Source organism: Serpula lacrymans (genome assembly GCF_000218685.1).
Source record: "Serpula lacrymans var. lacrymans S7.9 unplaced genomic scaffold SERLAscaffold_1, whole genome shotgun sequence".
Taxonomy (NCBI): Eukaryota; Fungi; Basidiomycota; class Agaricomycetes; order Boletales; family Serpulaceae; genus Serpula; species Serpula lacrymans.
In genome coordinates this window covers 1588705-1603722 of record NW_006763290.1, presented here as the reverse complement: position 1 = coordinate 1603722, position 15018 = coordinate 1588705, and the positions used below count along the sequence as shown (strand labels likewise).

The window sequence follows — 15018 nt, the reverse complement described above, 5'->3', positions numbered from 1 at the left end:
ATGAACGAGTTCACCAGGGTGCTTGATTCTGGTAAAAATAGAAATAAAAATATAGAAAATACTAAAGTAGAAAAACATATCTCTTTTGAAACTTCTTCTTCTTCTTTGGAGCCACTTTCCACAGAAATCCCAAGGCATGTGTTGATGCGCACATATTTATTCCAAAAAGAGATCTGTTTAGACGTTGGTGTGGAAAACTTTGCCCGGGGCATAGTACACCGAACCAGCGCACTGCTTGATTCAGGGGGCTAACGGCATCTTCATAGATCAGGTCTGGGTGTAGCAAATTGGACTCCCCCTTGTAAAACTAGATGTATCTATTCCCATCTATAACATTGACGGTATGCTTAATGCGAGTGGCTGCATTACACACAAATGTTCTTTTGTTGTTGAGTACCAAGGACATAGAGAACGAGTCACTGCCAAAGCTACCCAACTAGGGAATATTAATTTAATCTTAGGCTGGACCTGGCTATTTAAACACAATCCTGAGATCAACTGGCAGACAGGGGTTGTCACATTGTCACGTTGCCCTCAGGAATGTAAAAGTTTGGGTAAACTGAATCGCATCCGTCAAACTGAGTGTCTTGAAAAGATCAACGCTGGTCACGTTTATGAGCTCAGATCTTTAGAAAAGATCAATGATGACGATGACAAGGTGAAACCTGAGGAAGAGATTAAGTATTAAGAACAAGGCTTGAAGGAAGTGTCTAGCCACTTGCTGAGAGCAATCAGGGACTGGAACTAGAGTCCAATGTGAGTAACTTTATTATTAGAGAGTATGACAGGTATACAGTACCTAGAGTCCAATGTGAGTAACTAGAGAATAGGAAGCGTTGGACTCTGCAGTACTGTCCGAAGTTTTGTAAACAAAGGTAAACAAAGCAGCCACAAAGGCGAAATAATAGAGAACACAATCAATAGTGAATGATAGAAGAATAGATAGAGAAAGGAATGAAAATATATAGGTAGCACAAAGGTGCAGAATCACCAAAACTAACACTCCCCCCTGATGCTGCACCTCCCAAGCATCAGCTCCCCCCTGATCTAATAAGTCCCATCATCTTCCTGAACACTTCCACTTTAGGCTTGGCAAGAGCCTTGGTCAACAAGTCTGCAGGCACCTCAGCAGTGGGAACAAAGGTAGGAGCAATCTGCCCAGAGTCAACAACATCTCTCAACCAATGCCATCACAGATCAAGGTGTTTCATCCGACCATGGTGCTCAGGGTTCTTGGATACAGAGATGGCAGATTGGTTGTTAATATGAAGAGTGGAAGGAGAGGTGATAGGATAGCCCATTTCCTTCAACAAATTTCGCATCCAGCAAATCTCTTTGCCAGCCTCAACAGCAGCAATGTATTCTGCTTCAGTGGTGGACAGAGCAACAATGTTCTGAAGCTTGGAGCTCCAGGAGACAGCACCAGATCCCATCTTGACAATATAGGCACCAATAGAACGACCAGAGTCCTTGTCACCACCATGATCAGCATCAGAGAAAGTGGTGAAGAGTTCAGTGGAATTGGGATCAGGACCCAAGGACAAGGGAATGATCAAGGGTGCCTTGCAAGTAGTGGAACAAGTGCTTGACAGCGCTCCAGTGAGTAAGACCAGGATTAGAGTTATATCTGGCAAGGACTCCAACAGTGTAGGCAATGTCAGGACGAGTGGTAGTGGCCAGATACATCAGAGCACCAACAACAGCAAGGTAGGGAATGTCCTTCATCAAAGCAGCATCACTGGATGTTTTGGGAGACATGTCCTTGGTGAGGCGCAAACCAGGATCTATGGGAGTGGACACAGGCTTGCAGTCCTTCATGCCAAAGCGCTCCAGAATGTCCAGAGTGTACTGATGTTGGGAGAGGGAGATGGTGCGATTACTTGGGTCTCTAGTGATGGAAATGCCAAGTAGGTAAGAAGTAGGGCCAAGATCACGAAGCTTAAAGTGCAGGGAGAGGTCCTTGACAACTTGGTCAAGTGCAGAAGTAGAAGTGGATGCCAGTGTCATGTCATCAACAAAGACAGGCAGGATAATGCGCACATCAGCTCTGTTAAAGACATAGATGGCAGAGTCTGAATAAGTACACTTGAATCCGAGTTTTTCAAGCACAGTGTGCATCTTCTGGTTCCACATTCTGCCTCCCTGCTTTGTCCCATAGATGGCCTTGTCCAACTGGCAAACAAGATTGCGAGGACCCTGATGGAATCCCTCTGGCTGATGCATGTAGACCTTGACATCCATGACTCCATTCAGGAATGCATGGGAAATGTCAATGGAGCGCAAATGGAGGTTGTGGATGCCTGTAATGGCAAGGACAACTCTGATGGATGATATGCAGACAGTAGGTGCAAATATTTCGAGGAAATCAAAGCCAGGGCGCTGGTTATAACCTTTGGCCACATATCTGGCCTTGTAGCGCTCAACAGTGCCATCTGAGTTGCGCTTGATCTTGAAGACCCACTTGCCACCAATAGCCTTGACTCCAGGAGGTAGTTCCACTAGTGACCAAGTACCATTGCGCTCATGAGCTTGAAGCTCTTCCATGGCTGCCTCTCTCCATTTATCTGCATCAGGACGCTTTATTGCATCTGCAAATGACCTAGGCTCAGCAGAGTCTCCAAAGTGTGCCACTTCATCATCAACTGCCTCAGAATCACTGTCATCACTCTCAATGGCAGGAGTAGGTTGTCTGTGTTGAAGCCACCATGGTCTAGGTGGTCTCCTAGCCCTTACAGGGTGTCTCAGTGCAATAGGCAAGTCAGGAGAAGGTGAGCGATGAGGAGGGTGATTTGGAAGCTCAGGAGGTTGATTCACAGGTGGTTTTGCATCAAGGTCCAAATGAGGCCCATTGTCAGGCAATGGCTGAGGCTGCTGAAGCGCAGCTGGTGAGCCCATATCTCCCCCTGGACCTGGTGCAGGGACATCCTCAATCAGGCCCAATGGCATGGATAGCGAAGGTGGAGTGGGAGGTGGAGGCGGGACATTGTCAGAAGACCTCTTCAAGCCAGGGAAGTAGCGCTCATCAAAATCAGCTCTCTCAGAGATAACAGTGCGCTTGGTGGTAGTATTGTAGAATTTCCATCCCTTGTACCCCTCAGGGTAACCAATGAACACACATTTCTCCATATGAGAGCCAAAGACGCCTCTTTTGTCCTTTTGCACATGCACATAGGCAGTGCAGCCCCAAACGCGAAGGTGAGACATGTCAGGCTTGCGTCCATACCACAACTCAAATGGAGTGGCATGGGCCACTGCATCAGTAGGACACCTGTTCCAGACATGCACCAAAGCGGACAGACATTCACCCCAGAAGCTGTTAGGCAATGCAGACTCTGATAACATGGCAGTGATACGCTCAGTCAGAAGTCTGTTTGCTCGCTCTGCCACACCATTCTGCTGATGACGATTCCTGGTGGTATGCTGTCTGACAATCCCATGGTCATCTGTGAATTGCTCAAATTCCTTGGACATGTACTCTCCCCCTTTGTTATTGCGCAGAGCCTTGATTTTACGCTCCAATTGAGTCTCAGCATAAGCCTTGAATCTCTTGAAAGCATCAAAGACATCTGACTTGGCCTTGAGAGGCACAACAACACGGAATCGACTGTGATCGTCAATGAAGGTGACCCAGTAGCGATAACCAGAGAATGTGGGGGAAGAGATTTGGTGTACATCAGAATGGATGAGATCCAAAGGATGAGCAGAGCGAGTATCAGATGAGGGGAATGGATTGGCATGCATCTTGCCAGACAAGCACGGTTCACAGACAGGATCAGGAGCAGCCTTGGATTCCAGTGTAAGCCCAGTGACCAGATCTCTCTGTATCAGTCTCTTGACATCAGCATGATGGTGGTGAGCCAATCTGCGATGCCAGAGCATCAAATCAAGTGGTATAGTCGCAGTAAGATGTCCCAATTCAACACAAGCAGCAGTAGATCCATCAAGGAATGCTGCATTGTTGTCATTGATAGTTGCAGTGAACAAGAGAGTGTTGTCACGCATAAAGGACATGGAATGAGACGAAATAGTGACATTGAAACCACTTTGACGAGTTAAATACAAGACTGAGAGGAGATTATTTCGAAGATCTGGTACATGGAGCACTCTAGAGAATTCCACAGCCCTAGCCAATTTGCTATTCATCACAGGATTAAACACCACAGTACCAACACCAGCTGAATAGACAACAGTGTGATCAGCCAGCTTGATTGGCACACAATATGGGGTATAGTGGTGCATCCAATGACGATGAGGTGTCATATGAGAAGTGGCGCCTGTGTCTGCATTCCAATCAATGTCAGCATCAAGTTGGAGAGGGCAATGAGGATCAGAGGGATGAATGGAACAAAGACTTGCATTCCCAGCTGATTCAGTGACCACAGTAGATGAATTGGCATTGTTGGGCGAAGATTTGGGCTGCTGAGAGGTATTCTGAGAGTTGCTGGAGCCTGCCTAAGCCTTATTGCCACGCTTGTAGCGATTCTTAGCACCCTCCACTGCCTGTTGGCGACTAGCAATGTATCTGTGGCATTTGTCTTGGGTATGACCAAGTAAGCCACAGAAATCACACTGAACGCAAGTAGAGGTGGTGGATTGGTTGCAATGATGGCAGTTAGGATGGGTGCAGGTACTATTGGCAGTGGTAGACGAAGAATGCAAGGCAGAATCGACTTCAGCACAACGACGGCGATTGACTTCTTCAGCAAGGAAAGCATCCCTGAGCTGGGTCTTGTCCAAGGTGCCCAGAAGTAGTAGAGATGAAGTGAAGTGGGCATATTGATCAGGAAGCGCCCTAATCATGGCCATGCATGTCAATTCATCGTCCAATTCAGACAATGAGAAGCCAGTAGGACGAAGATTTTGAATTTGATGCATGCCTTTGTCAATTCTGGTCATGAGAGACTGTAGGGACTCGTCCTCCTTCTTTCTGATAGAGAAGAAGTTGTCATAGGCATTAAATCTCGTCCCAGGCTTTTTAGAGACGTGCACAATTGCCAGTTTCTCCCAGATCTTGACAGGATCATCAATGATGCCATCAAGATGGATGTGCTGCTCTTTGGTGACATTGAGGTATAATACACCAGCAGCCTTTTCAGCTCTCAACTCCCATTTCTCTATTGCTTCAGCGTCAGTCCCAGGACACTTTTCAGCGCCAGAGACGAGCCTCCACAGTCCCTTGGTCATCAACCAAGCTTGCATTTCACCACTCCACTGGGGGTAGTTAGTGCCAGACAAGGGATGGAACTTGGGATCAGAGTCAGACATGATGGGTGTTGTATAAGATAATAGAGCAATGATAAATGATGTAGGAGACAGCTATAGGCTATGGAATAGTGGCAAAGACAATGGGCAACAGTAGGAGGCGAGCAGATAAGATGGTGAGGCAGTAGAGAGAGGATATGGAGAGGGTCAGAAAGCGCAAGGATAGGTCCAAATAGGGCCCAAAAAGTGTCCAAAAGCAATCCAGGAGGGTGCTAAGGCTTCCTAGTGCTGCTACAGGGTTACGCCTGTGTTCCCCTTTCAATTCCACACTGATATTAACAGAGAAATCGCCTCGAGACAGTGTTGGTTAATAGGGCTTGTATATGAGTCAACAAAGTGCCTTAAGCTCCCCAAACACCGCAGACTGAGAGAGGCTCTAGGCAACAACAAACTGAGGCAATGCAGGCAAGCTTCACAGTCTATAGGCTTGTTCTATCTGATAATGGACAGAGTAGAGAAGATTGGAGCTTTATGCACACACCAGATATGCCAAAAAGCAAAAAATAGGGCAAAAAGTCGAAATTGATGCAGAGACAGATAAGATGGATGGATTGCCACCAAATCAGAGGTATAGGGAACATTTTTATAGAGTAATAGATGGCCCAAATATCACAAGAAGTGAAGCACAGGATGTGGAGATATGCAATAGGGGTCCAATAGGGGTGAAAGTGCCAAAAATGCGAACTTCACAGAGGATGATGGAGTGGATGGATTGCCCCCAAATTGAGGGTGTAAATTGCAATAGTATAGGGCAGTAGATGGCTCAAATAGGGCCAAGATCCGAGCACAGGATGTGGAGATATGGAATAGGGGGCCAAAAGGTGATCAAATGATGATGAAGGCTCACAGAAAGATCCAGCTCAAATCCAACCGCTCTGACAGGTCTCCTAGGGTTATTTAGGCCGTAGAAGACGATGGTAGAAGTTACAGGACAATCAGATAAGGATTGGGCGAGATATGGTGCAGATAAGACCAAAAAGCGTCCGAAATGGGGGTAACTTGCAACAAGGAGTTGTTGTTGGAGATCAAGATGAGATCAGAGTAATCTGAGGTGATGGATGAGATAATAAGAGTCCCAGAAGACGATGGTTACGATGGGTAAGCAGTAGGACGCTTGGATGGTGAGATATGAGGTCAGGAAGATGGCTAGAGCATAGGGCTCATAACCTTTTAATAACAAAGCTTGAAGGAAGTGTCTAGCCACTTGCTGAGAGCAATCAGGGACTGGAACTAGAGTCCAATGTGAGTAACTTTATTATTAGAGAGTATGACAGGTATACAGTACCTAGAGTCCAATGTGAGTAACTAGAGAATAGGAAGCATTGGACTCTGCAGTACTGTCCGAAGTTTTGTAAACAAAGGTAAACAAAGCAGCCACAAAGGCGAAATAATAGAGAACACAATCAATAGTGAATGATAGAAGAATAGATAGAGAAAGGAATGAAAATATATAGGTAGCACAAAGGTGCAGAATCACCAAAACTAACAATTGCTTCAATGCCTGATTGAGCCTCTCCGTTTGTCCATCAGTCTGCGGATGGAACACCGTCGATAATTTAGGTTTGATGTCCAGCATTTGGCATAACTCTTTTGTAAACTTGCTAGCAAATTGGGGTCCCCTATCAGAGATAACCATTTCCGGCAATCCATGCATAGACCATACAAAATCTTTAAATAGATCTGCCGTACCGGCGGCGGTAACAGTTTTGTTGGTGGGAATGAACACCACTTCTTTGGAGAAGCGATCTACTACCACTATTACTGAATCATACCTATTTGATTCAGGTAGATCCGTCGTGAAATCAACCGGTATATCTTGCCAGGGACCAGCTGGTATTGGATTTGGCATAAGTTTACCAGCCAGCGGTTGATGCGAATTCTTTGCCATGGCACATGTCAGACAGGATTTTACATACTCCTGTACGTCTTTGATCATGCCAGGCCACATGTAGTTTCTGGAGATCAACTCCATTGAGCATGACAGGATTGTGCAAGTGTAACAGGAACACACTATAAAGGTAGTGAATGGGGAGTGGTTACCCCTCAGGCACATAGATTGTCTTTAAAATGGAAGAGCCCGTCTTCCCATAAATAGTTTTCATTGCCATCAAGGTGTGCCTTCTCTTCTGAGGAGATGTCTTTCTTGAAGACTTCCAAAAGATCAGAATCCTGCCAGATTCTAACATTGGCAACCCTTGATTGGTCTATCAGGGTGATGCCTTTGTTGTCATCTTCTATGCCGTTGGCATGATCCTCTCTTCTGGACAAAGTGTCCGCTTTCCCCATCAAAGTTCCAGGCTTATGAATTAATTTATCATTAAACCTAGACAACGGTAACACAATTTTCGGACCTTTCCTTCTTTTTCATTCTCCGCTTTAACCTTGTACACTTTAGCTTTCACACATAGTGCCACGCGGCACTTCCCCTTTTATTCAAAACTCCTCTTTTTCGCGCCGCATTGTTTTATTCTTATTTTAGATACAACTCTCTCACACAGTGGAGCTGGTCATGCGGGCTAGGCCCCATGATATTATCAGCCACTAACTTTATCAACTGTACAGTACATAAGTACAAATACTCTGTATTAGTATATATACCCCAATAGATCCAGGAGACTCCTCAGCGAGTCCTCCTGTTGTTAACCAACAAACTCTCTGCAGCCTAAGGGGTAACCACTCCCCATTCACTACCTTTATAGTGTGTTCCTGTTACACTTGCACAATCCTGTCATGCTCAATGGAGTTGATCTCCAGAAACTACATGTGGCCTGGCATGATCAAAGACGTACAGGAGTATGTAAAATCCTGTCTGACATGTGCCATGGCAAAGAATTCGCATCAACCGCTGGCTGGTAAACTTATGCCAAATCCAATACCAGCTGGTCCCTGGCAAGATATACCGGTTGATTTCACGACGGATCTACCTGAATCAAATAGGTATGATTCAGTAATAGTGGTAGTAGATCGCTTCTCCAAAGAAGTGGTGTTCATTCCCACCAACAAAACTGTTACCGCCGCCGGTACGGCAGATCTATTTAAAGATTTTGTATGGTCTATGCATGGATTGCCGGAAATGGTTATCTCTGATAGGGGACCCCAATTTGCTAGCAAGTTTACAAAAGAGTTATGCCAAATGCTGGACATCAAACCTAAATTATCGACGGTGTTCCATCCGCAGACTGATGGACAAACGGAGAGGCTCAATCAGGCATTGAAGCAATTGTTAGTTTTGGTGATTCTGCACCTTTGTGCTACCTATATATTTTCATTCCTTTCTCTATCTATTCTTCTATCATTCACTATTGATTGTGTTCTCTATTATTTCGCCTTTGTGGCTGCTTTGTTTACCTTTGTTTACAAAACTTCGGACAGTACTGCAGAGTCCAATGCTTCCTATTCTCTAGTTACTCACATTGGACTCTAGGTACTGTATACCTGTCATACTCTCTAATAATAAAGTTACTCACATTGGACTCTAGTTCCAGTCCCTGATTGCTCTCAGCAAGTGGCTAGACACTTCCTTCAAGCTTTGTTATTAAAAGGTTATGAGCCCTATGCTCTAGCCATCTTCCTGACCTCATATCTGACTCTTATTATCTCATCCATCACCTCAGATTACTCTGATCTCATCTTGATCTCCAACAACAACTCCTTGTTGCAGTTACCCCCATTTCGGACGCTTTTTGGTCTTATCTGCACCATATCTCGCCCAATCCTTATCTGATTGTCCTGTAACTTCTACCATCGTCTTCTACGGCCTAAATAACCCTAGGAGACCTGTCAGAGCGGTTGGATTTGAGCTGGATCTTTCTGTGAGCCTTCATCATCATTTGATCACCTTTTGGCCCCCTATTCCATATCTCCACATCCTGTGCTCGGATCTTGGCCCTATTTGAGCCATCTACTGCCCTATACTATTGCAATTTACACCCTCAATTTGGGGGCAATCCATCCACTCCATCATCCTCTGTGAAGTTCGCATTTTTGGCACTTTCACCCCTATTGGACCCCTATTGCATATCTCCACATCCTGTGCTTCACTTCTTGTGATATTTGGGCCATCTATTACTCTATAAAAATGTTCCCTATACCTCTGATTTGGTGGCAATCCATCCATCTTATCTGTCTCTGCATCAATTTCGACTTTTTGCCCTATTTTTTGCTTTTTGGCATATCTGGTGTGTGCATAAAGCTCCAATCTTCTCTACTCTGTCCATTATCAGATAGAACAAGCCTATAGACTGTGAAGCTTGCCTGCATTGCCTCAGTTTGTTGTTGCCTAGAGCCTCTCTCAGTCTGCGGTGTTTGGGGAGCTTAAGGCACTTTGTTGACTCATATACAAGCCCTATTAACCAACACTGTCTCGAGGCGATTTCTCTGTTAATATCAGTGTGGAATTGAAAGGGGAACACAGGCGTAACCCTGTAGCAGCACTAGGAAGCCTTAGCACCCTCCTGGATTGCTTTTGGACACTTTTTGGGCCCTATTTGGACCTATCCTTGCGCTTTCTGACCCTCTCCATATCCTCTCTCTACTGCCTCACCATCTTATCTGCTCGCCTCCTACTGTTGCCCATTGTCTTTGCCACTATTCCATAGCCTATAGCTGTCTCCTACATCATTTATCATTGCTCTATTATCTTATACAACACCCATCATGTCTGACTCTGATCCCAAGTTCCATCCCTTGTCTGGCACTAACTACCCCCAGTGGAGTGGTGAAATGCAAGCTTGGTTGATGACCAAGGGACTGTGGAGGCTCGTCTCTGGCGCTGAAAAGTGTCCTGGGACTGACGCTGAAGCAATAGAGAAATGGGAGTTGAGAGCTGAAAAGGCTGCTGGTGTATTATACCTCAATGTCACCAAAGAGCAGCACATCCATCTTGATGGCATCATTGATGATCCTGTCAAGATCTGGGAGAAACTGGCAATTGTGCACGTCTCTAAAAAGCCTGGGACGAGATTTAATGCCTATGACAACTTCTTCTCTATCAGAAAGAAGGAGGACGAGTCCCTACAGTCTCTCATGACCAGAATTGACAAAGGCATGCATCAAATTCAAAATCTTCGTCCTACTGGCTTCTCATTGTCTGAATTGGACGATGAATTGACATGCATGGCCATGATTAGGGCGCTTCCTGATCAATATGCCCACTTCACTTCATCTCTACTACTTCTGGGCACCTTGGACAAGACCCAGCTCAGGGATGCTTTCCTTGCTGAAGAAGTCAATCGCCGTCGTTGTGCTGAAGTCGATTCTGCCTTGCATTCTTCGTCTACCACTGCCAATAGTACCTGCACCCATCCTAACTGCCATCATTGCAACCAATCCACCACCTCTACTTGCGTTCAGTGTGATTTCTGTGGCTTACTTGGTCATACCCAAGACAAATGCCACAGATACATTGCTAGTCGCCAACAGGCAGTGGAGGGTGCTAAGAATCGCTACAAGCGTGGCAATAAGGCTTAGGCAGGCTCCAGCAACTCTCAGAATACCTCTCAGCAGCCCAAATCTTCGCCCAACAATGCCAATTCATCTACTGTGGTCACTGAATCAGCTGGGAATGCAAGTCTTTGTTCCATTCATCCCTCTGATCCTCATTGCCCTCTCCAACTTGATGCTGACATTGATTGGAATGCAGACACAGGCGCCACTTCTCATATGACACCTCATCGTCATTGGATGCACCACTATACCCCATATTGTGTGCCAATCAAGCTGGCTGATCACACTGTTGTCTATTCAGCTGGTGTTGGTACTGTGGTGTTTAATCCTGTGATGAATAGCAAATTGGCTAGGGCTGTGGAATTCTCTAGAGTGCTCCATGTACCAGATCTTCGAAATAATCTCCTCTCAGTCTTGTATTTAACTCGTCAAAGTGGTTTCAATGTCACTATTTCGTCTCATTCCATGTCCTTTATGCGTGACAACACTCTCTTGTTCACTGCAACTATCAATGACAACAATGCAGCATTCCTTGATGGATCTACTGCTGCTTGTGTTGAATTGGGACATCTTACTGCGACTATACCACTTGATTTGATGCTCTGGCATCGCAGATTGGCTCACCACCATCATGCTGATGTCAAGAGACTGATACAGAGAGATCTGGTCACTGGGCTTACACTGGAATCCAAGGCTGCTCCTGATCCTGTCTAGGTAGAATCTACCTTGCAAAATACACAGACTACTCAAGTGAGCGTCATGAAATCACACTGCATCAGCTACAGACTCTTCCCACCCACTCAATATGTGGGTGAACCTCAAGTCAAAATTGTAACAGGCAAGGCAGTGTTGTGATAGCCCACCTTTGCAATTCTGAGAGGCATCACGCTCAGCTGCAGATGGGATACACGCGATGTGCATGCCATTGATAGCTTCAATTGCTCCAGCAAAGCGGCAGAACTTGGGGTTGTTGATAATATACAATGGGAAAGGGTTGTTCTCACCTGGTAGATAGACATAGGTCCCATAAATCTTAGGAGACGTGATTGCATATAAAATCTGTTTGAAGTAGCTAAATAAAAACAAAAAAAATTAGAGCAGAGGGACACACACCGCAAGATTGTATCATTTGAGCGCCGGAAATGCTTGCCAAGATGGCAGACAGAAAGCCCAGTGATGGATGCATAAAGGAATATGGCAAGTTGATCCTCAAGGTTAACATGCCTCCAGTTTGTGTAGTGATGGCGCCACAAGGGCTTGATTAGCCTGAGGAATATGTGTCGCTGAACACCTAGCTCAGATTGATTTTGATCAGGATGGCCATGTAAAAGCCACATGACCCATCCGTGACCACTCAGGATGAATGTGTGATATGGGATAGGAGTACTGGAAATTACACGGTCATTGATGACAAGAATGGCTAACTGGATAACAGTCTGAAGCGTGACGATGAGGAATGATATCTGTTGGGCACAGGTTAGTAGTAAAACTCTATGTCTATGTAACCTGGTAGCCTCGCTATCCTCCCCCTCCTCACTCTCTTGGTGGTCTTCATCCATCCGTTCCCCATCCTGATCAGACTCCATTGTGCTGCAATGTACTGTGATATGCTGCAATGTTATCAACTGCCAGTGTAAGGCCAAGGTTATCATCTGAGTTCTAATTATTTGGCACAACACCACCTAGGATCTATGGCATCTATTGTGGTGCCACAAATTAAGAAAAATCAGAATAGATTTTTGTTCCCATACAGATAGTCTGGTCCGAAGTAAGGACCTTTGGCAGGAACCCCCGCTTCGGTAGTAATAGAGAAGGCACAATGAGGGGCACATTTGGCTTGAACTCAGCATTTTGTGGCTAGTCACACCAGGAAAAAGCACATAAAGGTTTCAGTGAAAACATGGTTAGACTTTTTGCTTTCTTATAATCCATGGTACCGAAGGAGTGGTGTTCAGTTTAGTGAACACAACTTGAATGAGTTGTATAGTGGCAATAATAACAATCAGTTGCTCTCTGCTGTCTCTTTGAATTTTGTAGCTCCTGAATCTCATGGCAATTCTGCATCTTCAGACTATACAGATCGTTCACAAGTAGAACTTGACTCACCAAACTCGCCTGCATAGGATGACTATATACTTGATGCAGTTGGCTATACTACTGGCGACCATTCACCTGCAAGCTACATATTGATGAAAGCCACTGCGCTCACTTCATGTTTGGATGGCCATAGGTTTCTACAAGTTCGGAGTGCTAGTAAGTTGATGAATGACGAAGATCCTTCAATGTTATTGCTATTGTTTCCCCATTTGGATCCATGGGGCATAGGCAGCTTTCACCACCCAGATTGCACAGAAGAGCAACACATATTGTTCCAAAGACAAGTCCATAATCTATTGATGCAGGATGATGGTTGGTTTCAAGCAGATGCCAACTTTGCCTAGGTCTGTTTTAACATTATGCAAAAGAAGGAGGTCAACCAGCAGGTGTTTTTTTGTGTATCCTCATTTTTATGTGAGTCAATTGGTGCCCAGGTTGCTGAACATGCTCCTGGTTTGACTGATCTTATTTGTCTCTGGGAGAAAAATCCTGCTGCAAAAGTGTCTAATGCCTACCAAAAAAAAGTGTTACACTTGTTAAATCAACTCAAGCTTATTGCTAAAGAAGTTAAAGGGTCTACTGGCTACAAACTCTGCTGCAGAAATGAGATTTGTGCTCTACTGAAGAGGTTCAGAACTCCTGCTCTTTTTCTTACCCTTAATCCCTCTGATTTTCATCATCCCCTTGTTGGTATTCTCGGTGGTTTACTCCCTGAAGCTTGGCAAGCTATGTCATTGTATGAGCGTAGTGTATTTGTAGCAAATAACCCAGCAGCAACTGCTCAGTTTTTCCATGTCATGATGACTTGCTTTCTACAAATTATTGTTCAACATGGCTCAGATTCTCCAGGTTTGTTTGGACACAGTGAAACCTACTATGGTTGAAGCCCAAGGGCAAGGCACCCTTTATTGCCATCTATTGCTGTGGTTGCATGGTAATCCCAATCCACAAATGTTGCGTGATCAAATGTGAGCTGACAGTGTCTATTGTGATCAAATGAATGGTTGGAATCTATTATCAAGTGTGAGCTTCCTGGCATGAATAACATTTTGACTTCAGATGATGGGACACCAGTGAAGAAACCACCTCGTTCTCCTGATTCTATTGACCCACGTATGCTAAATGCTCCTTGTTTTTCCCCTGATTCTGATGATAGTCAATTTCAGACTGATTTCCAGGATCTTGTTACTGAGTTGGCAATTGCGTGCAACTGGCATGAACATACAGATACCTGTTGGAAACATCTCAAAGTAGGGGAATCTAGGGATGATTCTCATCGCTGCATGTGTATCAATGCTAGTACAAGGTTGCTCACTGAAATTGATCCTGAAACGGAGTCCATCTTGCTTCAACAATTGCATCCTCAGATCAACGACTTCAATGAAGTTATTCTTTTCCTCATGCACTGCAATATGGACATCAAATATATTGGATCTGGCCAAGCCGCAAAGGCTCTCATCTATTATGTAACTGATTACATGACAAAAAGCACTTTGCCAGTACATGTCAGTTTTGATGCCTTGTGATATGCTGTAAAGCAAAATGGGATAAAATTTGCGTCATCAGAAGAGTCGACAACCTTCAGAAATCATAGTTTATTCACCAAGGCTGTCAATGCTATCATGGCACAACAAGAGTTGTCACATCAACAAGTAATGAGCTACTTGGTAGGCGGAGGTGGTTGCTATAAAAGCCATTTTTTCAAAGTGCTGCAATGGGGTGATTTTGATTGATACATACTAAGGGAAGAGCGCAATGAAGAAAGTGTTGAAAAGAACATTAGTACAGAGGACAGTGATAATAATTATGAACAAGAAGATGACCTCACTGATGATGATGGGGAAGAAGGCAACAATGCCAGTACAGAAGAATTCCATGAAGACAATGTACTGGTCAATTTGATGGGGAATGTTCAAAGTTTCACTTCCAATTCCAACCTTGTCAATTATTGTTTTCAAAGTCAAGATGTTCCCTTCCAGGACTTGTCATTGTGGGAATATACAAAGCAAGTGCAAAAGATTTCTGTCAGTGCTGAGCATGCCAGGTTACAAAAATACACTGCACATACTGAGCACAACAAAACTGATACTATCATGGGGAACCAATCACGAGGAAAACACCCTTGTCTGCGGGGCCACTTTTTACCTTCTCATCCACAAAAAGATTCTTGCCTTGTGCATATCCAAGAGAACCTGTTCGTGCCTGTGTCATTGG

General features: G+C 44.7%; 4 protein-coding genes across 4 annotated transcripts; 1 reads left to right on the top strand and 3 right to left on the bottom strand.

The window, feature by feature from the left end:
* Window positions 1-319: 319 nt before the first annotated feature.
* On the top strand, window positions 320-526 carry SERLADRAFT_343542 (uncharacterized protein; the record flags this gene model as incomplete). The annotated part of the gene is made up of 1 exon (XM_007312212.1): window positions 320-526. A coding segment is annotated over one exon (207 nt), but the record flags the coding sequence as incomplete, so codon positions are not given.
* A 3614-nt stretch (window positions 527-4140) lies between these two features.
* Window positions 4141-4599, bottom strand: SERLADRAFT_338141 (uncharacterized protein; the record flags this gene model as incomplete). The annotated part of the gene is made up of 2 exons (XM_007312211.1): window positions 4141-4448; window positions 4470-4599. Coding segments are annotated over 2 exons (438 nt in total), but the record flags the coding sequence as incomplete, so codon positions are not given.
* Window positions 4600-7305: 2706 nt separating this feature from the next.
* On the bottom strand, window positions 7306-7773 carry SERLADRAFT_431923 (uncharacterized protein; the record flags this gene model as incomplete). The annotated part of the gene is made up of 2 exons (XM_007312210.1): window positions 7306-7585; window positions 7757-7773. The coding sequence occupies 2 exons, from the start codon at window positions 7771-7773 to the stop codon at window positions 7306-7308; spliced, it is 297 nt and encodes a 98-aa protein (XP_007312272.1).
* Window positions 7774-11472: 3699 nt separating this feature from the next.
* Window positions 11473-11697, bottom strand: SERLADRAFT_345304 (uncharacterized protein; the record flags this gene model as incomplete). The annotated part of the gene is made up of 1 exon (XM_007312209.1): window positions 11473-11697. A coding segment is annotated over one exon (225 nt), but the record flags the coding sequence as incomplete, so codon positions are not given.
* Between the last annotated feature and the right edge of the window lie 3321 nt (window positions 11698-15018).